Source organism: Sylvia atricapilla, chromosome 19 (assembly GCF_009819655.1).
Source record: "Sylvia atricapilla isolate bSylAtr1 chromosome 19, bSylAtr1.pri, whole genome shotgun sequence".
Taxonomy (NCBI): domain Eukaryota; kingdom Metazoa; phylum Chordata; class Aves; order Passeriformes; family Sylviidae; genus Sylvia; species Sylvia atricapilla.
The window spans coordinates 8,753,160-8,779,116 of NC_089158.1; the positions used below are offsets into that span (position 1 = coordinate 8,753,160).

General features: G+C 47.6%; 3 protein-coding genes across 9 annotated transcripts; all 3 read left to right on the forward strand.

The window, feature by feature from the left end:
• The first annotated feature begins 26 nt into the window (after nt 1–26).
• SNAPC4 (small nuclear RNA activating complex polypeptide 4) lies at nt 27–13,786 on the forward strand. The gene is made up of 23 exons (XM_066332877.1): nt 27–700; nt 1,346–1,395; nt 1,743–1,910; nt 2,293–2,418; nt 3,094–3,172; nt 3,732–3,813; nt 4,239–4,343; nt 4,827–4,899; nt 5,165–5,329; nt 5,440–5,587; nt 5,892–5,998; nt 6,268–6,362; nt 6,501–6,595; nt 6,874–6,959; nt 7,419–7,832; nt 8,211–8,300; nt 8,541–8,766; nt 8,856–8,926; nt 9,255–9,338; nt 9,583–9,610; nt 10,020–12,037; nt 12,523–12,656; nt 13,283–13,786. The coding sequence occupies exons 1-22, from the start codon at nt 535–537 to the stop codon at nt 12,643–12,645; spliced, it is 4,599 nt and encodes a 1,532-aa protein (XP_066188974.1). The 5' UTR covers nt 27–534; the 3' UTR covers nt 12,646–12,656; nt 13,283–13,786.
• Nucleotides 13,787–14,755: 969 nt separating this feature from the next.
• Nucleotides 14,756–21,852, forward strand: CARD9 (caspase recruitment domain family member 9). Of its 7 annotated transcripts, none has more exons than XM_066332880.1 (13): nt 14,756–15,611; nt 15,899–16,121; nt 16,467–16,604; nt 16,957–17,282; nt 17,683–17,862; nt 18,035–18,184; nt 18,450–18,578; nt 18,679–18,870; nt 19,395–19,505; nt 20,024–20,069; nt 20,727–20,797; nt 21,299–21,387; nt 21,549–21,852. In XM_066332880.1, exons 1-13 carry the CDS (start codon nt 15,594–15,596, stop codon nt 21,643–21,645), a joined length of 1,770 nt encoding a protein of 589 aa, XP_066188977.1. In that variant the 5' UTR covers nt 14,756–15,593; the 3' UTR covers nt 21,646–21,852. The 7 variants fall into 7 exon arrangements, with proteins under 7 accessions (XP_066188977.1, XP_066188980.1, XP_066188978.1 ...); XM_066332883.1 differs by having other exon boundaries at nt 14,761–15,611; nt 19,395–19,436; XM_066332881.1 differs by having other exon boundaries at nt 14,762–15,611; nt 18,453–18,578.
• A 24-nt stretch (nt 21,853–21,876) lies between these two features.
• DNLZ (DNL-type zinc finger) lies at nt 21,877–23,925 on the forward strand. Its single transcript, XM_066332887.1, has 3 exons — nt 21,877–22,326; nt 22,884–23,023; nt 23,591–23,925. Exons 1-3 carry the CDS (start codon nt 21,901–21,903, stop codon nt 23,760–23,762), a joined length of 738 nt encoding a protein of 245 aa, XP_066188984.1. The 5' UTR covers nt 21,877–21,900; the 3' UTR covers nt 23,763–23,925.
• The last annotated feature ends 2,032 nt before the right edge of the window (nt 23,926–25,957 follow it).

Here is a 25,957-nt window from a genome sequence, read left to right on the forward strand (position 1 = left end):
CACGGGCCCTTCTCCCGGTGCAGTTCCCCCAGGTTTTGGCTGGGGCTCGTTGTCGTTCAGTGCTCTGGCTGTGGAGGGGGAAAGGCCTGAGGATCGGCCGGCGGTCGCGCTGTCCCGGTGCCGCTCCGGGCCGTGTCGCGCTGTCCCGGTGCCGCTCCGGGCCGTGTCGCGCTGTCCCGGTGCCGCTCCGGGCCGTGTCGCGCAGTCCCGGTGCCGCTCCGGGCCGTGTCGCGCTGTCCCGGTGCCGCTCCGGGCCGTGTCGCGCAGTCCCGGTGCCGCTCCGGGCCGTGTCCCGCTGTCCCGGTGCCGCTCCGGGCCGTGTCGCGCTGTCCCGGTGCCGCGGTCCCGTTCAGGGCCCAGCCCGGGCCGGGCTCTGCGGGCCCCGGGGCCGCCCCCTGGTCATACACGTGCGGCGAACCGCTCTGGGATTGGCTGCGCCGTGTCACGTGCCGGGTCAGCTGACCCGCGGCCCCAGCAGCCATTGGCGGAGCGGGGGGCCGGGGCCAGCGCAGCCCCGGGAGCGGCGGTGCCGCCATGTCCCGCGGGCCGGGCCCGGCCGGGCCCCTCCGCTCCCCGCAGGGCCTCGACCTCGATGCGGAGCGGGAGAAGATCCGCCGCGAGATCGAGCAGCTGGAGCGCAGCCTGCAGCCCGGCGGGGCCGAAATCCAGCTGGCCCTGTCCGACTCCAGCCTCATCTCCGGTACGGGTTCGAGGGGTTCGGGGCGCTCCCCTAGCAGCCGCCGGTACCGGCACTTTGCACGTTCTCTTTACACCCAAATACCGCCAGCAGTGAAATCGCGGGGCCTCCGCGGGCCTCACAAACAGCGGTGTGAGCCGCAGCATCCCCCAGCGCTCCTGCGCCTCCTAAAGTTCATGTTCCAAAGCCGAGAGGAATCGGTGACAGCTGGAGCGTCTCTGTCCGGAGAGGCTTCGCCTGTCTGTGTTTGCACCGTCCTGCTCTGGGTAACTGCTGGCAGAGACCCTCAGTACACCCGGGTGGTGCTGAGGGGCTGCTGCTGCCAAGGTTGTGTTTCCCCTGGCTCGGAAGTTCACTTGGCTGCACACCCGGGAGCCTCTCATGTGCAGGACCACGATTCAGCTTTTCTGTAATTATCCAGAGCTGCTCTTCTTTTCCTTCTCCAGAACAACAACAACAACACTATAAGTGGAGTATAGCTAAATACACTTTTTACTTGATAACGTTGTCAGTAGCCAAACCCACTGATAGTCATGCATGAGATCCTTCTGGTGTTTTTTCCCTGTGCTTTAATAGGAAAGATTTGGGTTTAAAGCTTTCTTTTTATCCCACTACAATCAGCATTTCTGTATTTTATTTGTCTAACAGATGATGATGAAGATGATGATGAAGATGATGAAGATTCTCATGCTGAAATGGTAATTGTTTTCCGTTTAAGTATATTTTTCCAGCTGTTTATTGAAGGGAACGGGAGGAAGGGAAACCTCACCCTGCTCTGGGGAAATCCAGGCTTGGCTTTGAGCTCAGTAAAAGCTGAATTTTGGGTATTCCTGCCCAGGACTTTGTTACTCAGTGTCAGAGATCTCTTCCTGTGCCAAGTGCCAGGGTCAGAGGCCTCCCTGCTCTGTGTCCCTGCAAACCCCCCAGGCTGTGGGCACACACACAGCAGGATCAACTGAGTTACAGAACTGATTGAGACAAACCTGCTTTTCAAACAACTGGGTTTTCTCTGTTTTTTTTCCCTAAATGCCTTATTTGCCTCAAGGAGGTGGAAATAGAGGACAGTGATGATGAGAATGATGATGATGATGATATTGAAAGCCTGCCCCAGGATCCAGAAACCTGCCTGCAGATGAACCATGTGTACCAGGAAGTTATCAGAGAAAAGATTGAGGAAGTGGAGCTGCTCATTGCACAAAACAGAGAGCAGCAGGTGAGCAAAGCAGGAGTGAAATGCTCATTTCTGTGCTTTGCTGGGTTGCCATTTGCCATCCTTCCTTCCACTCAAGCCCAGGACTCAAGTGGTTTATTTAACTGATGATTCCATGCATTTTTACAATAAAAAAATGGGAATTTTAAATGTTATATTTTAGCTTGTTGTGGCACGTTAGTATTTTATTAATCTTTTTAATCATCTGCACTGTGCATACTCAGGAAGTTCCAAATCCTGCCTTTAACTCCTGCACTGACTTTTAGAGTTTGCTGCTGCAGGTTTGAACCCTGCCTGGAGTATTTGTGAGGGCTCAGCCTCTGCTCTCTGAAATCAGGAATTTGGAGGAGACACTGATGTTGTTCAATTCATTCTTGTGTTGCAGAAGGAAATCATGGCTGAGCTTGAGGGCTCAAAAATATCCAAGGCAGGAGATGGCAGAAATCTACCAGCAAATGTGTTTTTGGGTCATTTTATGAAGCCATACTTTAAGGATAAAATAACAGGAATTGTAAGTAAATATAAGCAGCTTCAGACTGATGTGTCTTTAGTGATGGATGTACATTGTAATTTATGTTTAAATTGTTCTCATTTCAGGTGTGTAACTGAATGTTATTCCACAGCCTGAAACCTTTTTCCTCTCACTTGTCACTCTCCCTCTTTTGGAAATGTTGGTTCAGCCCTATGAGTTCTGAGGAGTGGAATTGCAGCCACCAGGGGCTTGAATGTTCTTGGGTTTAACTTAACTTTAATTGTCTTAATTTCCATGACCCGATTCCATACTGCTGTTTAAAGCACTCACTGAAATCTGACTGTCTGTGAAACTAAGTTTTCTCAGTTGCTAAGATTTTCTGCTGTGTTTTTTTTTTGTTTTTTTTTTTTTTTTCTCCTGGAGCAATTATTAGTACTTTTTTTTTTTTTTCCTCATGTGTGATCTTGGCTTTTTCTGGTAGCCAAGATACCAACTATCATCATCCATATATTAATATATTCAAGCAATTACTGTTAATATTTCTATTTCAATGATGAGCTCTTGCCAACAAAGGTAACTAAGCAGTCTGAGTGTGACAGTTTGCACAAGTCTGAGTTTCCAGTTTTATTTTTTAGCAGTTTATGCTGGAGTTTTAAGAAGAAACAGCAATTTTGTCTGACTCTCAGTGTATCTAACCCTTCTAATCCTCCTCAGGGCCCTCCTTCCAATGAAGATGCCAAGGAAAAGGCAGCTGAGGGCATAAAATCCTTTGAACAGCTGCGTTCAACCAAGTGTAAGTAAGTTTGGGTGCTGTTCTAGAAGAGCTATGTCATGTATATATTCATATAACAAATGTATACATTCATATAACAAATGTATATATTCATATTGTTAGTGTGTATGTGTTCCTGTTTGCAGTTGAACATCAACACCCCTGTTTTTTTCTGAACATCAACACCTCTGACTCACAAAAACCTCTTAAAAAGCAATGGGATGCTCTATAAATTATTTCATTATGCCATTAATGACTCCTTTTTTAATTTGTTCTGCTGCATCAGCTCCTGTGAGCACTCCTAAACCAAGTAAGGTGGTGCAAGGGTAGATCCCAGAGGAGGGAAGTTCAGGGGACACCTGCAGCTCCAGATGCTCACAGGGGGATTCCTTTATTGCTGTCTCTTTGGAGATCCCAATAAATCTGAACCAGAGGCTGTGCCCTGCCCAAGTCTGAGAGGATGTTGGTAATTTAGGCAGGGAATTCTCGCTGCAGAGCTGGAGGACACTCCCAGGGGTGCTGGGAGCAGTCTCCTGGTAGTTTTGCACTGATGTCTGGCTTCCCCCCTCTCTTTTTTTAGGGAAAACTGCAGAGAAGACTCTGCTGCAGAAATCCGTGGTGAGTGACCGCCTGCAGCGCCTGCTCCAGCCAAAGCTGCTCAAGTGAGTACTGCCCAAAAATCCTCTTTTCTCCTGCTGAGAACCAGTGGCACCGTGGTGCAACTTAAAATACTTTGCAGGGCTTAAAGCTGAAATTGTGATACGTGGTGAGGCCTAATGGCGTTTCCAGGAAGGGATTTCTGTGCTGGAGTTGGCACAGGCTTTTATGGCTGTTGCAGCAACCATTGGTTCTCTGTCTAAAAACCAAAATGGTTTATCTGAAACCTCTTGTGTGTCAGGGATTGCATTGAAGGGGCTAAAACATGGCAATGAGTGTGCCTGGTGGGAAAACCTGGGAGAACAGTTTGGTGTGGAAATAAACTTGATGGAAGGAATGATGGGGAAGGTGTCTCTGTGTCCATCTTCTGATTGCATTGACCTTATTCCCATCTGTCTTATTAAGTAATGATAAAAATGTCTTTGAACAGGTTAAGTTATTGGAACCAGAAGCTGGAGAAAGTCAAGACTGAAATAGATAAACAGATCTTGGAAAAGCAAATCAAAGAATTGGAGCAAGAAATAGAGGCGATTAAGTAAGAAGTCTTTCTGTGTTCTTAGTGAAAAATGAAATGCCCTAGAGTTTATCTGTAAAAGCTCCCTCCTTCTACTTCCAGGTGGTGGGTTGGTGTTGGGTTGTAAAAAATTTGGTGCTTTTGTGTCTCTGAGCTCTGTCATCTCTAAGTTCTTTACTAAGAAATGTGTTTGGGTCTTGATACACAAAGTCTAGTGCCTGCACCCAGTATAGAGGTGCTGCTTTAAATGGTTCTTACTTTTGCAACAAAGGAGTAGAGCTCTGATTTTTTTTTTTCTGTATTTTTGAGCTTTTGCTCCTGAACAAATCTAGAGCAATGTATTTGGGTATGGAATTGATTGTTCCTCTTGCTAATCCAAGTGTTCAGTTCTTGTGGAAGTCAGGAGCAGGTGGGAGGAGTGAGATGAGGCAGGATCAAGAAGACAAAGTGTTTCATTAACCATTTAATACGATTCTTTCTTCTTCTTTGTACCTTCTGCTTTAGCCAACTCCCAGAAAGTGACTTAATAGGAAACAGATTTGATGAGCATGACTGGGACAAAATTTCAAACATCCATGTGAGTTGAGGGATCAGCTTTTTATTGCTTCTGTTATCTGTGTCCTTCCTCTTGAGAATCACCTGGCCTGGTTTGCACCCACTGTTTCCATCTCGCATGTCTCCAAGTTGACTGTAAATTGATCTCAACTTGTTAAATTTGGTGATTTCATTCTGGAAAACTTGGCAGTAAGACATACCTGGAATGCAAAATACTGGTTTTCCTCTTTGTCCAGGTGTCTTAATCCCAGCTACAAGACTAAACATATTTTTGTTGTTTCTTTTAGTTTGATGGACAGCGTAGCTCAGAAGAACTGAGGAGGTTTTGGCAAAATTGGGAGCATCCAAGCATCAACAAAAAGGAATGGACTGAGGAGGAAATAGAGAGGCTGAAGAAGATAGCTACTAAACACAAGTGCCTGGACTGGCAGACCATTGCCCAGGAGCTGGGGGTAACGTCTGAGCTGGAAAATTGGTTTATTTTGTCTTTATTTTGCCTCTTGTTGGGTTTAAAAAGCAGTGTTAATACTAATTCACTTCTCTCTGTTTTCCTTGTATTAAGACAAACAGGACAGCTTTCCAGTGCTTGCAGAAATACCAAATCTATAACAAAGATTTTAAAAGGAAAGAATGGACCAAGTATGAGGATCAGATGCTTTTAGAGCTTGTTCAAGAGATGAGAGTGGGAAACCATATCCCATATAAGAAAAGTAAGTGACCCACAAGTGACAAACCTTTTATTCACCTGGGATGCTTCACTCTCCCATTCTCTTTTCCTTGGTGGAAGCTGTGATCTCTGCCTTCCCTGTACCTACCTGGAAGTTTCATTGTATCAGCAAGAACTTAATAGCTCTTGGAACCTTTATCCATGTTGGAAATTTGGCTGAAACTGGCTGAGCATCATTTTTTAAAAGATTGAAGTGCTGCTTATGGCAATCACTGCTTGCAGCTGTTTTCTAGATAAAGGGAGAAGCATTAATTACAACAGAGTTAAATAAACCTTTTAATTTCCAGTTGCTTATTACATGGAAGGAAGAGATTCTGCTCAGCTGATTTACCGCTGGACGAAGAGTGTGGATCCCAGCTTGAAGAAAGGACCCTGGACACCAGAAGAAGATGGTGTAAGCTCCATTCTCTGTCTCTGGAATTACAGGGTGGGAATGCTGGAGTGCTGAGCTGTGGCCTGGCTGTAGAGCTGACCTTTAGCAGTGGCACAGAGGAGGGTAAAAGAGACCACGGTGGGCACGTCACAGCTCAAGAGGGCTTAGAAGCTCCTAAAGAGTTTTGTGCAGAGATTTGCAGAGGAAACAGAAAGAACTGCTGCTGTCTCAGGTCTGTTGGGGTTGATAGTGGTGAGGATCTCAGCTCTTGCTTTGTCTGGTGCACACAGATGCTGATGGCTGCAGTTACGAAGTACAGGGAGAAGGAGTGGTACAAAGTCCGGATGGAGGTGCCGGGCAGGAGCGACAGCCAGTGCCGGGACCGGTGAGTTCAGGCCAGGTACCAGCCTTTAAAATAAGGGATTAGGAATGCTGCTTTTCTTCAGCCTCGGAGTGCAGTGATGATCTGATTTTGACAAGCACGACTGAATGTTCCTGGCTGTAATGTTTTTTCATTTTGAAGGTATTTAAAATCATTGCACTGGGATGTAAAGAAAGGCAAGTGGAGCTCGGAGGAAGAGGAGCAGCTAATTGAACTGGTTCAAAAGCATGGCGTGGGTAGGTGTTTTTGTGGTTCAATCTCTAGAAGTTTAGAGCTGTCACTGAGGTTTTCTCTTGTTTCATTGTAAGCCTTGCAGGCTCTGCTTTGTACTGATGAGTGCAACTTTCTTTGTATTGTGTGTTGTGGGTATTAAGGATTTGACATCCATTCATGCAGTAACTCTGTCCCTTATCCAGGGAAATGTATAATATGTGTGTAATGGCTGTCTTGAGAGGCTTGTTGCTCAGTTTGTGGCACAAATAAAAATGTTCTGCATCCTCTGCATCCTTTTCAGGTCGCTGGAGTAAAATAGCTTCAGAGCTGCCACATCGGACTGGCTCCCAATGCCTGAGCAAGTGGAGTCTCATGATTGGCTCTAAGGTATTGTGGAAATCCTGCTGTGTCACAGTCCCATCTCTTCTGTTGAGTTTCTCTCAACTAAAAGTGAAATCCTGTGAAATCAATAAAAAAATTGACATTGATTTCACACAATCAAGGTTTTTGTTGTGGATTTCACAGTTTAGTTTTTTGGTGGGTAAAGCAGCCTTTGTTCTGAAGCGCTGAAGTTAATTTGCTATATATTTGTATGTTATCCAGAATTCTTTCCTGCCTTGAAATGCCTGTTAGGATGGGATGTATGTAGGTTTTCATGTCTGTACCTCATGAGTTGCCAGTTTTGGTCCTAGGCACTCAAGAAATTTCAGCTGCTTAAGACCATATTAAAGATGATCTTGTTTCCAAAATCTTGTTTCCTTGGGAAAAGGAGATTTCCTGATTTGAGAGAGCTGCAAGCCAGGGGTGAACACTGACTAAAACTTGTGTGTCCTTGTTTTGACCAAGAAAAAAAGATCTAGGGCAACCAAAAGGCGCCACCCTGATGACAGCTCCAGCTCTTCAGGGAGCATCAGTGAGGGAGACATGGAGCTGGAGCTGGAAAACACCTTAGGGAAGGAGGAGGAGGAGGAGGAGACCAGCACCACGAGCAAGAAGAAGCGTCCAATCCCCAGCATTGACCTGTGGATACCAACAGGGACAGGCACACAGGAGGCAATCACAGAGAGAGACCAAATCCAAGCCCTCTTCCCTGCTGCCAGGGCTGCTGCAGGGAGCAGCCTCAGTGACATTCCAAGGGCAGGATGTGCCAGTGACAGAGCTGCTGATACATCCTGTGAGCTGAACACCGTGCTGAGGGGCCTTGTACACCCCTGTGCCACAGATAGGGTGGTGAGGAATCCAGCAGAAGTCATGGCTCAGGTGAGCTGGGATGGCAGCTTGGATCAGAGGTCAGAAGGGAATCACTAAGGGCAGGATGTGATGGGCAGATAACATCTTGGTGTTCATTCCCTTGTACTGTTAAGTCAAAAAATGTGAAGATCATTGGCCAGTAAATTCTGGTTATTAGGTTTTTGGTAGATTCCTCACACAGCAGTTTTTATTAAATAGCTGTTTGGTGTTGTGATGATGCAAAAGGATTAAAAGTAAAGGTCTTCACTTCAGAGTTGATTTCATTTAATATGATAACTTCAACAGCAGGAACACTGAAAACTTGTGCCTGCTGTGCATATCCAGTGCAAATAATTTTCTTTGAGTGACTTTTCCCTTCTGTCTTTTCTTGTGTGCTTTTATCTTCAGGCTTCCCAGTGTGGAAAACAAGTGCTGCAGGTTAGCCTGGAGGAGATGAGAGCAATATTAAAGAGAAACACGAGCTTCCAGAGGAGACTGGTGAGTGCCTCTGGTGTCTAGTCTGCTCTTGTGACATGAGCACTGCCAGGCTGTGCTTAGTAGGAATTTATTTTTATATAATCATAGACCTTGCACTAGAATCCCAAGAGGAAAAGCTCACAGTGTGGTTTTTTTTGTCCTAACTGCTCTGTGAATGGTTTGTCCTGGGACTAATGCCAAAACCTTCCTAATGCAAACTTTTAATTGTGTTTTTTTTTTTTCCCTGCATGGCAATTAAAGATGCTACAACCTCCTGCCAGCACTTTAGCCAAGCCCCTTGGAGTGGATACAGCTGTGGGCCAGGATGTCCAGGGGCTGCCAGAGAAAGCCCAGCGCCGCAGCAGGTACCACTGGAGGAGGCTGAGCCTGGACAGAAAGCTGCTGATGGCAGTGACCCCTTGGGTGGGCAATGTGCTGCTGCCCTTCACCTTGCAGGCTGGGAGGATGGCTTTCCACAACACAAAAGGTACTGGGGACCCATCCTACCCTTGTCCCTCCTTTCTGATGTCTTCTGAGGGAATTCCCAGCTGATTTTGATGTTGGATTTCTTTCCAGCTGCTGCTATTCACGAGAAGATGAAGTCACTCAGTCTCACCAGCACGCCCCTGTTTGCACTGCTCATTCAGGTAGGTTTTACTGCTTTAATAGCATTACCTGCTTTCAAACAGTGGGAGTCCTTATTTTTCAGTATTTGAGGCTTAATTAAATGGTTTATCTTTGTTTCTTAAACAAATAATCTAATTACTGGACTAATCTGCCCTCATGGTTTGCATATGAAGTTTCTTAAATAAATCCTGTATCCAAAGTCTGATCCTGCCAAGGCTTTTTCTGTGAGTGTAAAAATATCCCCAGAAGCTTGCATGTGAAGCATGTCCCCTCTATCTTGCTTTGTCACTGAGCCCACCTAAACATTTTTGTTCTCATTTAATTGTTAATGAAGCTCTCACCTTGCAGCTCTTCCAGATTGATACCAAGGGCTGTATGAAGATTATTAAAGAGAGGAGGCTGAGGCAGTTGGATCTGCTTAAGGCTAATCAGGTACTGTTATTAGGTTTTTTAATCTTTTCCCACTGAAGTCTTGACTAAAATAAGCATTTTAATTGTGTGGCCACACAGTTTATTTGTGTGTTAGCAGTTTCTTTTGGTTCAGAGGCAGAATAAAATGTTGGCTGTATGTCCGTTTGTTCAGGAGGTGGCAGATGTGGGTTTGATTCACATCTGTGCTGTTTTAATCATCTTTAAATTTATCAGAAGTATAATTTAATTTACTTTTTTTTTACAGGCTTCCCAAAATACAGTGACTTCTTCAGGTACCTACCAGAACATTTATTTTTATGATGTGCAAGAACTTTCACATAATTCCTCATTGTTCCATTAATAACCAGTTTAACTGAAAGAGAACTGCTTTGTCATGTTCAGTTTTGCTAGCTCTTGGATCTTTAAACATGTTCCCCTTTGCTAAGGACTGGGAAAAACTCTGGAGGGCTGGAGAACCAGTGGCACTGGACCAGTTCAGTGGGGTGTTAAGGTGCATTCCTGCCCCATCTCTGATTTCTGGGGGCAGTTATCCCTTGTTCAGTTGTGGGGACATGGCTTGATTAAATCAGTGTTGTAGGAATTCTCACAAACAGGAATTTTTTTTTGCCCCCATTCCTTGATGTTTAACGAGAAATGGCTTTTGGGAATACTGTTCATTCACTGTCATTTTCTCCTCTGCAGGCAACTCATCCCAAGCTTGTTCTCAGAGGAATTCCCAATGGGGCATCCCAAAGAATGCTGTCAGGAGATCTTCTGCTTCAAGGGCCTCAGAGGGCTGTTCCCCAGCCCAGTGGCAAAGGCAGAAGCCCAAAACTGTCTTGGAATTGCTGCGAGAGAAACGTTTAAGGGAGTCCCAGGCCAAGAAGGCCATGCAGAGGACAGTGCTGGTCGCCCCACAGGTGCTGGTTTCAGGGCCTCTGATAATCCAGCACCCACCACAGCAAATCATTCTGTCTGCACAAGCAGGGAGCCAACCTGCAGCAGCTGCTGGGACAGACAGCCAAGTATGGGGTTCACCAGTGCCCACAAGGACTTCAGCTGCAGGTTCTGCTTCTGCTCTTGTGCCTGAAAACCATTCCTCAGCAGTGCCAGAAACTGGGGAAAGCCCCGGTTGCTCACAAGGGACAGATCTACAGTCAAGTGGGAGACTAAAGGAGGAAGCTCTGGGAAGCAGCCCTAAAGGAGGGGTTTCTCCAGGTGTGAATCCAGCTGCAGCAGAGAAGGCCCCAGCCCAGGGAGGGTGCAATGGTCTGGTCACAGCCAGTAGCTCAGCTTCAGCAGTGTTACAAAACCAGGCCTTTGTGCCTCACCAGATCACAGTGGTGCCTTTTGGCCTGGAGGCTGGCCCATTGTCCCTTTCCACACCAGTCACCTCTGAGCTGAGTGGGCCACAGCAGAGGCCAGTCGGCCTGCTGCCTTCTCTTGTCACTCCACCAGCCGCTTCTCCCGTGATGCCCAACAGCATCCTGCCCTTCAGGTGGGTTGTAACCCCCCAGGGTCTGCTGCCCAGCACTGTGCAGACTGTGGTGGGTGTTCCCCAGGAAATGCCAACTGCTGCTGGGACAAGTCAGTGTCAGACAACTGTGACTTCCAATGGCAATGTCTGTGGTTTGGGAGGGACTCCTGAACCAGCTGGAGTAAATCCACCTCAGCCCAGCAGTGCAGAGACAGAAGAGCCAAATTCCCAGCTGGCAGGAATTCCTGTAGGAAAGGCAACTGAGCAGTCCACAGTTCTCTTACCTGTGACCTCAGTGAGTCCTGGATGCAGCACATCCAGTGTTTCTGCTGGAACTCCTGCATGTTCAGATGGCTCCTCTGTGGCCCCAGACCCCTCTGCAGCTCCAGCTGCCAGCCCAGCCCTGTGTGCTGTGGTGCTGCCCCAAGCACAGCCCCCTGCCAGCACTCAGAGCTCTGATTCCCAGCCTGGGCCCAGTCTCAGCAGCTTGGGAAGGAGCAGTGACTCCATCACCACAAACGGATCACCCTTCATTCCAGACATCATCAGGGAAGTGATTGTGTGGCCAGGAGCTGCAGCTCTTCACAACAATGTCCCAGGGAACTCTCCTTGCTCTGGTACCCAGGCACGGAGGAACAGACGCATTGCCTCCAAACCACCCAGTGCTGGTGGGCCCCCAGAGCCAAGCACTTCTAGTGCACAGAAGAATCTTCTTGACTTCAGCCTGATCTCCCTGGAGGACGAGGGGCTGGTGAAGGAATGGCTGAGTGGGAAACAAGGAGTTCAAGTGCCATCACTGCAGACCAGCCTGCCTTATCTGCCACCTTTCCTCTGCACCATAAAAACCCTCTCGAAGCTCCTTGTGCAAAAAGCAGCTCTGGAAGAGCAAGCAGCCTCTCTCCTGCCCTCTGAGGCCAGTGGGGATGGGGGCACTGGGGATGTTTTCCATGCTATTGGAGAACTGGTGCAGCAGAAACTGGGTGATAACCCTGCTTACCTCCTGCTGAAAGCCAGATTCCTGGCAGCCTTCACACTCCCAGCTGTCCTGGCAACTCTGCCTCCTCCCAGAGTGAGAACAACTCTGTCAGCCATGGGGAATGAAGATGAGGAGAGTGATGACGAGGAGTGGCAGAGTGAGAAAATGTTTGAGGAAGAGAGTTGTGAGAATGAATTAACAGGAGTATGGGAGGACTGGAGACTTCAGGATGAGTCTGGAGACAAAGATGCCTATTTACTAAATCAGGTAAAACAGATTCCGGGGCCTAAAAGCACAAAATTACTGCCAGATAAATATTGCACTGGATTCCAGGGGGAAGCCCCCACTGTTCTTAAGCATAGCAGAAATTTGGTCCTTTTGAATAAGCACAGTTCTACAGCTGATGAAAGGAAAAGCTCTGCAGCTTAGCTGCAGAAAGCCCATGGTTTATGTAGCACCTTAAACCTGCCGTGACAGTTCCAGAAGTGGGTATCAAATCTCCCTTCTCCTTTCAGTTTATAATCTGCTGCCCTGACATCTGCATTTTTGAAATCAGGCCTTTGTTTTCATTCTATAAACTGATTTTCTGTGCCTTCTTTGACATTGGTAATGGTTGTCCCATGCTTCATTTTGAAGGCAAATGAAAGATTGTTTTAGAAATCTTGCTGAGCTCCCTAAATCAAAAAGGTGATTAGTAATTTGAAAGGGTTATTTGTAATTCTCCTGGTGTTGATCATCTGCTTCTGTTGCAGGGCGTGAGGGCTGAGGAGAGCCCAGCTCTGTCTGCCCTGGGCTCCTGCACTGATGGGGCTGATGCCAGAGCTCCCCAAATCAGGAGGAGTGCCCGCTTCAGGAAGAGGAAGAGGAGGATTTGAGGAGGAAATGTGTTAGTAGCTCCTCAGTGGTTTGTACATCTTGCTGCGAAGCTGAATCACATTTTTCTGTGGTTCAGCTCAGACAATGAATCATGACCCTAGAAAAGGACTGAAATGATCTCTGCTCTTGTTCCCTGAGGACACAGAGTTCTACAGTCACCATCAATCACAGCCTAAGGCTGATAATATTTTGGGGAGAGGGGAAGTTGATGTCTCCATGATAAAAATTATATATAAACTCATGAAATTCAAACATTTGGCAGCCTTTTAGTTCATGCCCTGAACCCTACTTAGTATGCACCTAGTTGGTAGCACTCTACAGGCTTGACAGTGGAGTTTTTCTTTAATACTTCATCTTTGAGCACCTTGGTGGGGTTTGGGGTTTCCCTATTTGGCTTCATTTCTGTACAGTTACAACAGGTCACCTTCTGCAGGGTACAAATGGGTGATGTCTTAATACCTGCTGAGGCTTTTGGTGCACTGGATGGAATGAACATGAACTGTGTTTGACTCACACGGTTGTCAGATGAGACTGGTCGGGGATTTTTTTCTTGAAAACTCATTTTAGAAACTCCAAAAGGGCAACTTCCCTGTAAAAATGCTGTGGCTGATAGGAGCTGTTTGTGCTTTGTTACAGAGGTCACTGGGATGAGCTCTGCCTTCCTGCATGGCAGTAGGAGATAATCTTTGCACTGTTCACTTTTACCACCTCCAATGCTGACTGGATGGACCCGAGGAAGAAGAAAATGCTGGATTGGTTTTCTTATCCCTCAACAAAACCTGCATCTGTAGGCAAGGTGTAAAAATGGAAGGAAATTGGCTGGAGGGAAATCTTTCAGGCACAGACTTCTGCTCTTTCCAACTCCCACCTGCCATAGATGCTGAGGGGGGATATTGCTGGAAATCTGGGGGAACAAGCAATGGTGGTTATTTATTTCCTTCATGTGTTAGACCCTATTTATGTGAATGTTTATCCCTGTTGAGAATATGTTAATTAGATGCTTGTTAGTGTTTGTGACAGTGGTTTTGTTTGGTAACTGACTGAATACTGTGGAATAAGCATCAGATTACTTTTGTATCAAAATGACTCTTTAAGTATTTGTTGAAATACAGATGTTTTATTTTTCTCACTTAAAATTTACTGATGTGTTCTGTGTGGTTTTTTTCATTCCTGGTAAATAGTGCTTTTAATAATGTATGTATGAGAGTGATTGCTAATGAGAAAAATGAAGTTTTCAGGCTGCATGAAAAGCAGGGAGAATGGGGGGAATGAATATTCATATGCCTAAAACTGCAGGATTGAATTAGGATTCTTCCTTGATTCTTCCACAGCCTGCCCTATACAGACATTACAAATCACTTTAAAAAAACTTGTTTCTTCATTTATAACCCAGCAATTTCTGTCTCTCAGAGAGGTGCAAGGTTAGCTGAGGCAAAGCTGATAAAATCTAGAGGGAAAGTGCTGTGAAAGCTTCATTCCACTGCAATGCCTGAACTTCCCAGAGTGTAGTGGGGAGTTGGGAGTTGGAGCTTTTCCACGAGGGCTCTTCAGGCAGAGCTGGGGGCAGAGGGTCTCTGGGTTCCAGTGTTGCTATAATTTGGTGTCAAGACTATAGAGCAAAATAGGAATGATTGTGGAAGGCTCTCCTCTTACAGTGTACTCTGTTTTCCAGGAAATTCAGCTGTGGCAGGAGCTGCTGCACAGTTGTGGGTGCTGTGCCCAGGCTGTTACAGCGAGGCACTGGTGGGAAAGGTGAGCTCTGCTCTAAATGGTTGTTAGCCTTTGCAAATGCTGCTCAAAAGATGTTCTTGTAATTTATTTGTGGGAAAACTGCATAAGCAGCTGCTTGCTTTGTCCTTTTTCAGGATTAAATTGATTTGTCACTAGAATAAAAGCTCCTCAGGTTAAATTGGTCAATTAATGGGCACACTGATTACCTTCAGCAAGGCACAGCTGACACAGGTACTGCATCTTTTCTTAGTGTAAAGCTAATTTAATGACAAGAAACACAGGCTGGAAGAATCTCTGTGCATCTCTGCCTTACTCCTAATGATAACATGGAAAAACTCTCCATAAACTTAGAAAGCAGAACAAAGAGTGGAGTGGGAAGCTGATGGGAACATGTGTCATGCTGCCATGGCATCAGAGCCTGTGTGTTCTCCAGGCTTTTTTAGAAAACACTCTGAGTGAGTTCTGAGTTCAGCTCCAGGGCTGTGGGAAGTGGGGGAGGCAGGCTCAGGTCTTCTGGTGATGCCCAGCATCATCACAGTGCTGCTTGCTGGGCTGCTCCTTTATTGCTGCCATGGCCACAGCCTGTCGTTTGGGAATGAGGGTGATGTTCCTTGCTTTGTCAAGACTTGATTCCCTTTCCCTTTCTTGTCATAATTACGCTGGAAGCTTGAGGACATCCAAAATTAGAGGCATCAATATAGAAATCATCCTTTTCAGCTGAGAGTGAGTTCTTGCTGCCACCTGTTTTCCTGGAGCAAAATGTTAACAGCTGGAAAGCCTTTGAAGAGCCTCTTTCTTCTCATTTTGTGGCTTGTTTTGCTCCCTGAGATCAGCTGCACACACCTATGGCTGTGACTTTCATTCTTTTCAGCCTTTCTGACCTCTGCACAAGGAAGCTTTCTGGACCCCCAGAAGGTACGTCAGTGGGATAGATTAGAAAACCAGAACTAATCTGAAATCACTGCCTATGTGCTGCTGCTGACTCACGATGCCATTGCCATCTTTCTCCTCCCCCATCACCCATTCTGGCTTCCCCTTTTTTTGCTCTGTCTTTTCCTTCCCTTTCCCGTCTCAGGGTATAGCTGAGTAGTTTCCCCTTTTTTCTCAAACCACTTTTGTTCCTGGAATTATCTTTTCTCTAGTCAGACCACAGAGGGAGGCTGCACCCAGACAGGTTTTCTCAGAGCCAGGACACAGGAGAATCAAGGAAGCTTTTATGACTGTGGAGGTGAAGGTTGGTGATACAGAATGGCTGATATTAACAGAGAATAAAAGTTTATTTTACAGCTCTGAGGTGAAGTGTCAGCTCTTGTGGGTGGGTGTTAGCCTTGGTCTCTGTGTGGTCAGACAGGACACAGGGATCTCACATGCTGAGAGGTGGAGAAGGAAGAGTGAACTGCTCATAAAACACCTAACTAAAACACTTCTGCATTCTCAGTCTGTGACATCCTTGGTTTCACCACCACTGCTCCGAGACGCTCAGGGGCTGCTTGTTTGGTTTTTTGGTGTTTTTTCCCCCAGACAGGACAACGCTGCTCGCTGATTCCCCTCACTGCTGACATGCTGGAAGAGGACAGCGATGAGATCTGTTGGAATAACCTGGAGAACTTCCGTGTGAAGCTGATCTCAGTGATTGACCCTTCCCGGATCACCCCGTACCTGCGCCAGTGCAAAGTGCTCAGCCTTGATGACGAGGAGCAGGTTCTCAATGACCCCAGCCTGGTCATGCGCAAGCGGAAGGCAGGTGGGAGCACTTCAAATACTTTTGTGGAGTTTCCAGGCCATTGGTTTGGGATTGTCTGGGGAGGTAGATGCTGGAAGGACTGCCCAGGGAGGTGTTGGTGTCACCCTCCCTGGAGGTGTTTAAACAAAGCCTGGATGGGGCACTTGATGCCATGTCCTTGTTGAAAAGGTGTCTGAGTCATATAATGGACTTAATGATCCTAGAGGTCTTTTCCAAACCTAATTTATTCTGTGATTGGATCCAAGGGACTTTTGTATGTAGAGGAAGTGAAGCCATTTTTTCTTGTGTTACGAACAGGTAAAGAGAGAAATAACTGAATAGAATACCCTGTTGCCATGATTTCAGGTGTTCTCCTGGACATTCTTCAGCGAACGGGACACAAGGGCTTTGAGGCCTTTATGGAGAGTCTGGAGCTTTATTATCCCCAGCTGTATAAGAAAATAACTGGCAAAGAGCCCAGCAGGGTTTTCTCTATGATTATAGGTAATGTTTGTGCTCTCAACAACAGCTCCTCCTTTGGTGATACTGAGCAGAGTCAGGAGCATTCCCTGCCCAGCTCCATGTGTGCTTTGGAAGGGTTCTGGGAAGAGTAGTCCTGGTGTCACGGGCTGGACTGGGGAGGGGGAGGAGGAAGCAGAAGGATGAATTCTTTCTGCCTGTTGTGTCAGTGACTCTGTGGTGCAGTAAGGCATAGAGCAGAGAGGCACAGTGGGGATAATTTGATCCCCACACATCCTCAGGGTTGGCTGCAGTGATATGGAGGGGAAGCCAAGTTCTGTGTGTGTCTGGCAGCAGCCAGGACAGCAGAGAGTGACCCCTGCCCCTCCAAAAACAGACACGGCAGGCGAGTCTGGCCTGAGCCAGGTGCTGATGAACGAGATCATGAAGCTGCAGAGCGCGGTGCAGGAGGAGCGGCGCAAGGCGCAGGAGCTCACGGTGTGGCTGCACTCCAAGGAGGACACCCTCAGGGAGATGTGGGTCAGGGACAGCCTGCTCCGCAAGCACCAGGAGCGCGCCCAGAGGATGAAGGAGGAGAGGGACAGCCTGAGCAAGGAGCTGCGCAAGTGCAAGGACGAGAACTACAACCTGGCCCTGAGCTACGCCAAGCAGAGCGAGGAGAAGAGCGCGGCCCTCATGAAGAACAGGGACCTGCTGCTGGAGGTCAGGCACAGTTTCTCCAGCTTCCCCCTTCTAATCTGACCATGGAAGGCTGGGCTAAGCACCTTGTCTGTGCCAAGGATGCTCCAGTCCAGCATGAAGCACTAAGCATCTTCTCTATCTTTGTGGTCTCTAGCTCAGTCCTGTAGGCCCATATTTCACAAGTTGTGCTGTGAATAATGACCAGGCTTTCCCTCAATCAAGGCTGCTCTCACCAAGGCAGCACAGGAACATGCACCTATTAGCACACAGGCAGGAGGACTCTGGTCCCCAGAGCACAAAACTTCCTGAGGAAAACAGAGCTGGGGAGAAACTTGCCCTGCATTTGGCTGGGGAACAGAGAAGTGGTTTTGCAGGCCAGAGATTTCTCCTTGCTTCTGCTGAGCTCTGAACCTTCTTGTAGATCGATCAGCTGAAGCACAGCCTCATGAAAGCTGAGGATGACTGCAAGCTGGAGAGGAAGCACACAATGAAGCTGAAACACGCCATAGAGCAGCGCCCCAGCCACGAGGTGGTGTGGGAGATCCAGCAGGAGAAGGAGCTGCTCTTGGCCAAGAACCAGGAGCTGGAAAACACTCTCCAGGTTGGTGAGGTGGTTTGGTGAGGGTATGGACTCAAGGGATTATTTGTAGCAGCCAGGGCAGCAATGCTGCAGTGAACACTGAGGGTCAGCTGTTGCCCGAGAGACCTGAGGGGAGAGAACTGATACGGAGTTAGATGGTGGCCCTGTCTCACTTCTTCCTTTGGTCCTGCAGGTTGCCAGAGAGCAGAACTTGGAGAAGAGCTTCTCCAAGGAAACTCTGGAGAATGACTGCAGCCAGACTGTGGCAGAACGCCGGGAGCTGGTGAACACCATTTACAGCCTGCGCAAGGAGCTGCACCGAGCCAAGGTGCTCCAAGAGAAAGTAGGTGCTGTTCAAGTTCCTGCTGAGGGTCATGGATAAGACAGGCAGGTGAAGCACCTGCAGTGTCTTGCCTGTGGAGCAGAGCAGCTGCTCAGGAGCAATCCCTGCTGCTCCTACTGTGTATTTCAGCACTCTGTGTGTGTGGCAGGTGACAGCTCAGACACCCCATGGAGCCCTGGCCAGAGCAATCTGTGGCACAGAGCAGGAGTGGGGACAGCCTGGCTCAGTCTCTGCCCACAAGCAGGTTCTTTTGACCTTGTCTCAGCAGTTTGCAGAGGAAAAGGAGATGCTGGAGCTACAGTGCACATCTCTGAGGAAGGACTCCCAGATGTACAAAAAACGGATTGAAGCTGTTCTGCAGCAGATGGAGGAAGTGGCTTCGGAGAGAGACCAGGTGATAAAATATTCTTGACTGCTTATCGCTGCTTTTTGGGCAGACAGTGCCAGCCTGCCTGTGCTGTTGTGTGAATGCCACGTGTTGTCCCTCTGCACAGGCTCTCCTGACCCGAGAGCAGTTCCACGTGCAGTATTCCAAGAACCTGGTGGAGAGGGACGCCTACCGCAAGCAGATCCGGGAGCTGGGGGAGAGATGTGACGAGATGCAGCTGCAGCTCTTCCAGAAGGAGAGTCAGCTCCTGGCCACTGAGGCCAAGCTGAAAAGGCTGCAGCTGGAGCTGCCCACACCGGTACAATCTCCTCCTCTTGATGGGATTGGGAAGCTGAGGATGGGCTCAGACTGTTCCCAGCTCGTCAGGCAGTGAATACCTGTCTGAGCCAGCATCAAAATTAATTAAAACCGTTGCCATGCAAATGCTGAGTTTAGAAAATGAAAGATGTGATAGAAATCATCACCTCACCCTGGTTTCAGGCATGGAGAAGTTGGATAGATGCAAGCTCAGGCCACCTGTGTTTGTGTTTGGTTGAGGAACCCCTCATCACCTTTGGTTCCTCAACCACCAAAGAGTGACTCTATTTAGAGACTGGATGTGAGCCATTTGGACAAAATGGGGAGTTAAATTTTCTAGAACTAAATCAGATATATTTTAATTAATATGACATCTTGTGTACTTTTTTGAGTGGCCAGACAGGAGAGCAGGAAGCAGCAAGTCCACACTTCTGTGTTTTCTGAAGCTCTCAGTCTCCTGTATGTTCCCTTGCTGTCACTTCCTTGCTTATGAGGAATGATTAATCGATACTGATTTTGTTTCAGACCTCTGATCTGGATGACTCCTCCCCCAGAGATTCCCAGGAAGTGAGTAGGGTGCCTTGTTTACCTTTCACTTTCCTCTGGGATGTTCCTCACCTCTGCTCAGTTCCCCAGGTATCAGCAGTTTTTCAGTGGCTCAGGCTCATTTCAGTGATATCAAAAAGTGCAGAGGCAGCAAGACAGGGACAGAATCTCCCTGTGTCCTGAAATTTTAAGTGTAGGACACAGTTATGGCATTAGTCAGCAAGATTTGTTGAGTCTAAGCAAATCTAAAGAATTTAATTATTTTGAATTGCTTTTAATTGTCTCTCATGTGTGAGAACAGGCAAAAATAATTCTTCCCCTGGGGCCATCTGTAGTAAAGAGTTTCACTCAGTTCATAACTTCAGTGAGGGAATGATTGTCACATTGTCTGGAGGCCAAAAGTATAAATGAGGCCAAAGGAAGCTGGATCTATTCATGGATGATAAATTCCTGAGCAAATCTGTAACTCCTGGCTCAGTCTGCTGTTTGCTGGCAGCAGCAGAGAGAGAGAGGCTGGTTCTAGCATATCTTGGATTTTATATTCCTTTATTTGTTCCTACAGATTGAGAGACAGTTCTGATGTTCCTGCTCTGTTTTCTGCCCCACAGCTTGTTCTTCACAGTCACCTGGATGAAGATACACAGACAGCTAAAAGTAAGGGGGAAACACTGACTAGAGTTCTGGAGAGGATGGTCCATTCTGTTTTGCTCTCCTGGAAGATCTAAATGATCTTTTCAATCATTGAGATGAGAGATTTTACACTAAAACTAAACAGCAACGAAACAGAAAGGCTTTTTTTATTATTCTACCTTGCTCAGCTCAAAAATATATATTGTAACACCTGGTCACCACAAAAGGAGTTTCACCAAAATAGAGTCTGGTGTGAAGTGCCATGATATTCACAGCTTGAAGAGCAGGGACAAATGATAGATAAAATAATGATTAACACATTTCTCACAGTGGCCTCTGACATGAATATTATTTTAAAGCAATGCTTATTTATTTATTTAGTTATTATTATTATCTTAATATTTGTTTTGCTCCTGCTTAAGTTGGAAGTGAAAAGCACTGTCTCTTTCTGAGTGTGGTGGGGAACTCCACCATCCTGGGCAAGATTCAGGGCTTAATTAAAATGAGAAGTGACTTGGGATTGATCATAGGACGGAGTTGTGAGTGCTTTGGGCTTGGTTTCAGTTCTGCTCTGGACTCTGCAGTTACATCACAGCTCTTCTGTTGAAAGAACTGCTGGAGGGAGAAGTTACTTTGCAATGGCAACTCTGACTAAAGCTTTGAATTTTTTTTATCTTTCAGAAGATTGCCTGGAAATACAAAACCAGGAACTCAGCCCTCGAGAGAGCCATCTGCCCCCAAAAGCACCAAGTGTAAGAGAATCTTTGTGGGCTCTTCTTTACTATGACTGGGGTTTGTGATCTTTAATATTGTCATTCATAATGGATTTACCAGCTTGGAGAAGCTTGTCAGCAACTCCTGCTTTTCCAAACTCTGAGCACTTAGTGCAGAATCCACCTTCCAAAAAGGGTGAGCTCTGAGCAGCAAAACATTTACAGTGGACATTCCTGCATCTGTGCATAAAACCTTATTCTAATTACTTTCTTGCCCTTCATCTCTGGGTGTGGATGTTTTCCAGTGTAATTGTCTTCAGGATTCCTGTTACTGCAGAAAACAGACTCCCAGAATTACAGATGTTGAGGGAATAAATGTAGTAAAACTGTGAAGCAGAAGCATTATCATCCTGTACACACAGTAAAGACCCTGCTGGTCCTTGACTCTGCAGATGCAGGAAGCAACCTGGTGTTAACACTGATCTGATCAAGAATAAATTCATATGGTTTAGGGGGTATTTTTGTTGTTTTTTTTTCAAGGAGTGTGGCTTGACCAACGAGGAGCTGGCAGAAAAGGAGAGGAGGAGGATGAAGGACTGCTTTGAGCGTTACCGAAGGTCTGGGCTGCAGTAAGCAGGGCTACCCTGGAAATATCCATGATTTCTGTTTCCTTGATTCATGGAGGGCATAAAATGAACCACAAAAGGGACTGATACACACTAACAGTATGAAATGCCACTTGTTCACAGAAAACGCTTTGTAAAAATCGTATGTGTGGTCTTGTTTTCAGAAAAAGAGCAATGAGAAGGGTGCCCAAAGGCAGGCACCACGAGGTGGATTGGGAGAACACCTCTGGCAGCGACAACACCGACACCGAGGGCTCCTGAGAGAGGGACAACACCGACACCAAAGGCTCCTCAGGAGGGAAACACCGCCTTGTATGGTGTGGCTGTGCCTCTCAATGTCACTCACCACGGACTGCTCAGATCTTAAAACCATCCAAACTACTTCTGAAAAGCGCTGGAGTGACACTATTGCGTGGCTCTGTTAATAAACAGGTTTAAATCTCTGCGTGTGAGGCGGGGCCGGGCTGATCTGTTTGATGATGAGTTAATTACTAAAGGGCACTGCCCGACACCCTCATGGCCGCTGCCCGCACCCAACATGGCGGCCGCCGCCTCAGGGCCCGCGCCGTGCGCATGCGCGGTGCCATGCAGCGCGCGCTGAGGGCGCTGCTCGGGCCGCCTCCGCCATGGCGGCCCCGCCGCCCCCCGCCCGGCCTGAGGGCTCCGCTCAGCACCGCTCCGCCGCCTCTCCGCGGTCCTGCCCGCCCGGCCTGCACCGCCCGCGGCCAGCTCTGGGGCCCGGCCCGCACCGCCCGCGGCCAGCTCTGGGGCCCGGCCCGCACCGCCCGCGGACAGCTCTGGGGTCCGGCCCGCACCGCCCGCGGACAGCTCTGGGGCCCGGCCCGCACCGCCCGCGGACAGCTCTGGGGCCCGGCCCGCCCGCTCTGCACCGGCCCGGAGCCGCCGGCGGCCACGCGTTATCAGCTGGTGTACACCTGCAAGGTGGGCCCAGGGCCGGGGGTTCTGAGGGCACCATCGCTGGGGTGGCCCGGGGGAGGCTCCTGGTGTAGCTGTTTTCTTGGTTTTAAACTTGTAAAGACTAATTCAGAGTGGAAGAGTCCTCTGGAGGCTTCAGGTTCAAGCTCCGTGTTGGAGAAGGATGGTCGGGGTCTTGTGAGTATCTCTGAGGGTGGAGATCCCAGAACCTCTGTGGATCCTCATTAGGGAGCCACAAAAAGCAGTAAAATCTGGGGGAAAAAAGTCTCAGCCTTTGTGTTTCGGGCTGAACTCACGACATCGTAACATGATGGAGTCGACTTTGGATAGTTAGAGATGAGGGAGGGAAAACGCTTTTAATGGCAAAAGTTTGGTGGTTTTTTTTTTTGTTTTTTTTTTTTGTTTGTTTGTTTGTTTTGGTTTTTTGTTTGTTTGTTTTTTGTTTGTTTGTTTGTTTTTTTGGGTTTTTTTGGTGGTTTTGTTTTTGTTTTTGTTTTTGTTTTTTCTCTTAAAATCCCAGCAGCTGCAGTTAGCGTGCTCAGAGAATCCGCTTTGTTTTTCAGGTGTGCCAGACCCGCTCAGCCAAATCCATCTCTAAGGCCGCCTACCACCGAGGGGTGGTGATCGTGACATGTCCCGGCTGCGGGAACCATCACGTCATCGCCGATAACCTGGGCTGGTTCTCCGACCTGGAGGGAAAGAGGTGAGTGTGAGCAGGATCCTCCTCAGCCCTGCTCCCAGGGGCAGCTTCCTGAGCTGATACCGTGTTTCAATGATTTTCTTTTTTTTAAATATGGCTCATACTAAAAGCAAAGTTTCATCCAGTTGATAGATACACACAGACTCCCTTTTCAGTCATTATAACTTGACTGTCGCTGTCTAGCATCCAAATAAATTGGCGTGAAGCTGTGGGATAAACAGGGATCCTTAGTGCTGCCAGCAGGTGATTTCCTGTTCCCCTCAGGCTTTATCACTTCACTGCTGGGTTTCCTTGGATGTTTCAAGTGTGTAGATTGATCTGCTGTGGAATTACAGTGATTTCTAACTTCCCGAGATACCTTTAAAAGCTTCTGTTTAGCTGTAATTGCTAAATTGTTGATCCTAGTGGATGAAAGTAATCCCAGAAAGTTTGGGTGGTTTTGTGTGGTTAATTTTGGGTGGTTTTCGTGGTAATACACCTGTGATTCCTTGTGTAGTGTCAGTCCTGAGTGTCAGAGCCTGCGTGAGCCTTTGCTGTGGTGTCACTGTTGGTTCTCAAATCACTGTCCAGGAATATCGAGGAGATCCTGGCAGCCAAAGGGGAGAAGGTGAGACGTGTGGCTGGGGAGGAAGCCCTGGAACTGCTGCTGGAAAGCTCAGCAGAGCCTGGGCCCCAAGGTCAGCTGGCAGAGGGGGACAGTGGGGAAACGCCCCCAGATCCTGGCAGCAAGAGACACACCTGACACGAGGGATTGTGGCCTGTGGGACAGATGTGACATTGTGGCCTGTTGGACAGACCTGCCACCTGGGATTGGGGTCATTCTGCTTGTGGCAAGAAACTCTTCACCTTCACATTGCCTGGTTTCAACTGTCTGTTTTTAAAATAAACTCAGGTGTTGGGTTTTCTCTCTTGTGTGTTTTTGCCTTGTGTAGTTTTGCTTTTGATCAAGCTGATATCTTTAGAGATGGTATTTGTATTTTTCCTGGTATTCCTTCTACTGACTTTCAGGTAATTTTCAGTGCCCCAGCAGTGTTCCATGTCTGGCTTTGTTCCCTGCTGATAAGGCAGCCAGAAAATTCTTTGTCTGTGTGTGTTTGAGGTGCAGCTGGAGGTTTTAGGGCTGCTCAGGTGTGGCCACTAAGGAGAGGAGGCAATTGAAACCACCTGAAGAGATGGGTCCCAATCTAAAGCCAAAATGACCCTGCAGGAGGGTCAGATCACCTGCTCTTAATGCAGTCAAATGCTGCTTTTATCTGTTCTTTTGACATCTTCCAGAGTTTTGTTTCTGTGTCCTTCATGTTGGGGCTGAAAGGTTTGTATTTTGATCCCTCTCGAGCTCCAGCATGAGGGTTTTACAACTCCTTGTGGGTGTGAAGGCAAAATTAATAGTTGTGGAGAGAAGTAGAGGACCTGGAAAGTTGTCTTGGCAGATATTGAGGGACTTATTAGTGCTACTGCAGTATGTTAAGATTAGATAGAAATTTAAAAGGCAATAAATGACAGATGTAGGAGTTTGTCAGCACGCAGCTCTCGGATAGTGGTGGATCAGGCACTGATCATGTTGGGCTTTGTTAGGGCTTGTTTCCTCTGCACAGTGGAACAGCTGCTTTCTTAGGGTTTTGAGCTTGCAATCAAAGACTAATTCAGTTTGGAAGAGCCTTCTGGAAGATTCCAGTCCAATCTGCTTGTCAAAGGAGGATTTTCAGGATCTTGAGAATATCTCTAAGGCTGGAGGTCCCACAACCTCTATGGCTCCCCCTCATCACTGAGCCACAGAAAGCAGTAAGACCTCTCTCAGCCTTTGTGTCTTGGGCTGAGCAAACCCAGTTCTCTCAGACAGGCATCTCCAGGTGTTTGTGGTGCTTCACCAGCCAAGGATTCAGTGAGGGCATTAATGATTTTCCTTCATCTGGAGTGTTTATAACAGTTTTATGTTGCATTTGAAGTGTTGGGTCAGAGCACCAGGAACGTTGTCCTGTTCCTGTGGGTGTGTCAGTGCAGAGTGATGAAACAGGGGCAGGAACTTCATCAGGCAGCTCATGTGTGCTCAGATCCTGCAGAGATACAGCTCTCCCTGAAACAGCCAGCTGCTGAGGTGACCCAGGATTGAAAAACAGCTCTCAGAGCACTGCTGTGTTCTCCCCCTGAGCTGGGCTGCTGGCACCTATTAGCACTGCTGGAAGAGTGTTTGTTTTATTACCTTTAATCTGAAAATCAGCATTCTGCTTCCATGCTGCTGATACCTTTGATGGGGTGGAACAGAGCAGCTGTTGCAGGATCCGTGTTGCCTTGGAAACAAGTAATTTGCAATCTGGCTTTTTAATACCATTTTCCTTACCTTTCTTACCTGGTACTGGGTCTCAGCTACAGCAAGGTGGTGCCAATTTTTGTTGTGTTATAGGTAAAAATGTAGCAAAATGTAGCAAAATCTATGTTGGCTATTCCTAGATTTAAATGTTTCCTTGTCCCAGTGCCCTCTGTCACCAGATCCTCTTTGAGGGCAGGACAGAGACAGCTCTGAGCATGGAGGGTGGCAGTTCTTGCAGGTAAAAAACCGAATTTTTTGCTCTCTTTTGAAGCTGTTTTTCTGAAAAATGTAGTCATGGGGCAGTGGGTTTGCTCTGGAAAGGGGACATGGGTAAGCACACGGACTTGCTTTATCCAGAGGCAGGGAGTGAGGAGAAGCAGCCTTTGTCCTGAGTGCCTTTCTCCAGGCCTGACATCAGCCCTGTCTTGCAAGTGCCTCTGGGTGCTTGTGTCCAGCTGGGTAGAAGAGGGCAGGATCTCGTGTTCCTGCTGGATTTTTAGGGTTCTCCATGAAGAGAACGTGCCCTGCACTGGGGACAGCCCTGCTCCAGTAACTCGCACTCCGCAGCTGCAGCAGTGGCGCCTCCCGGGCCGGCAATCCCGCGGCTCTCCAGCGGATGTCAGCATCAG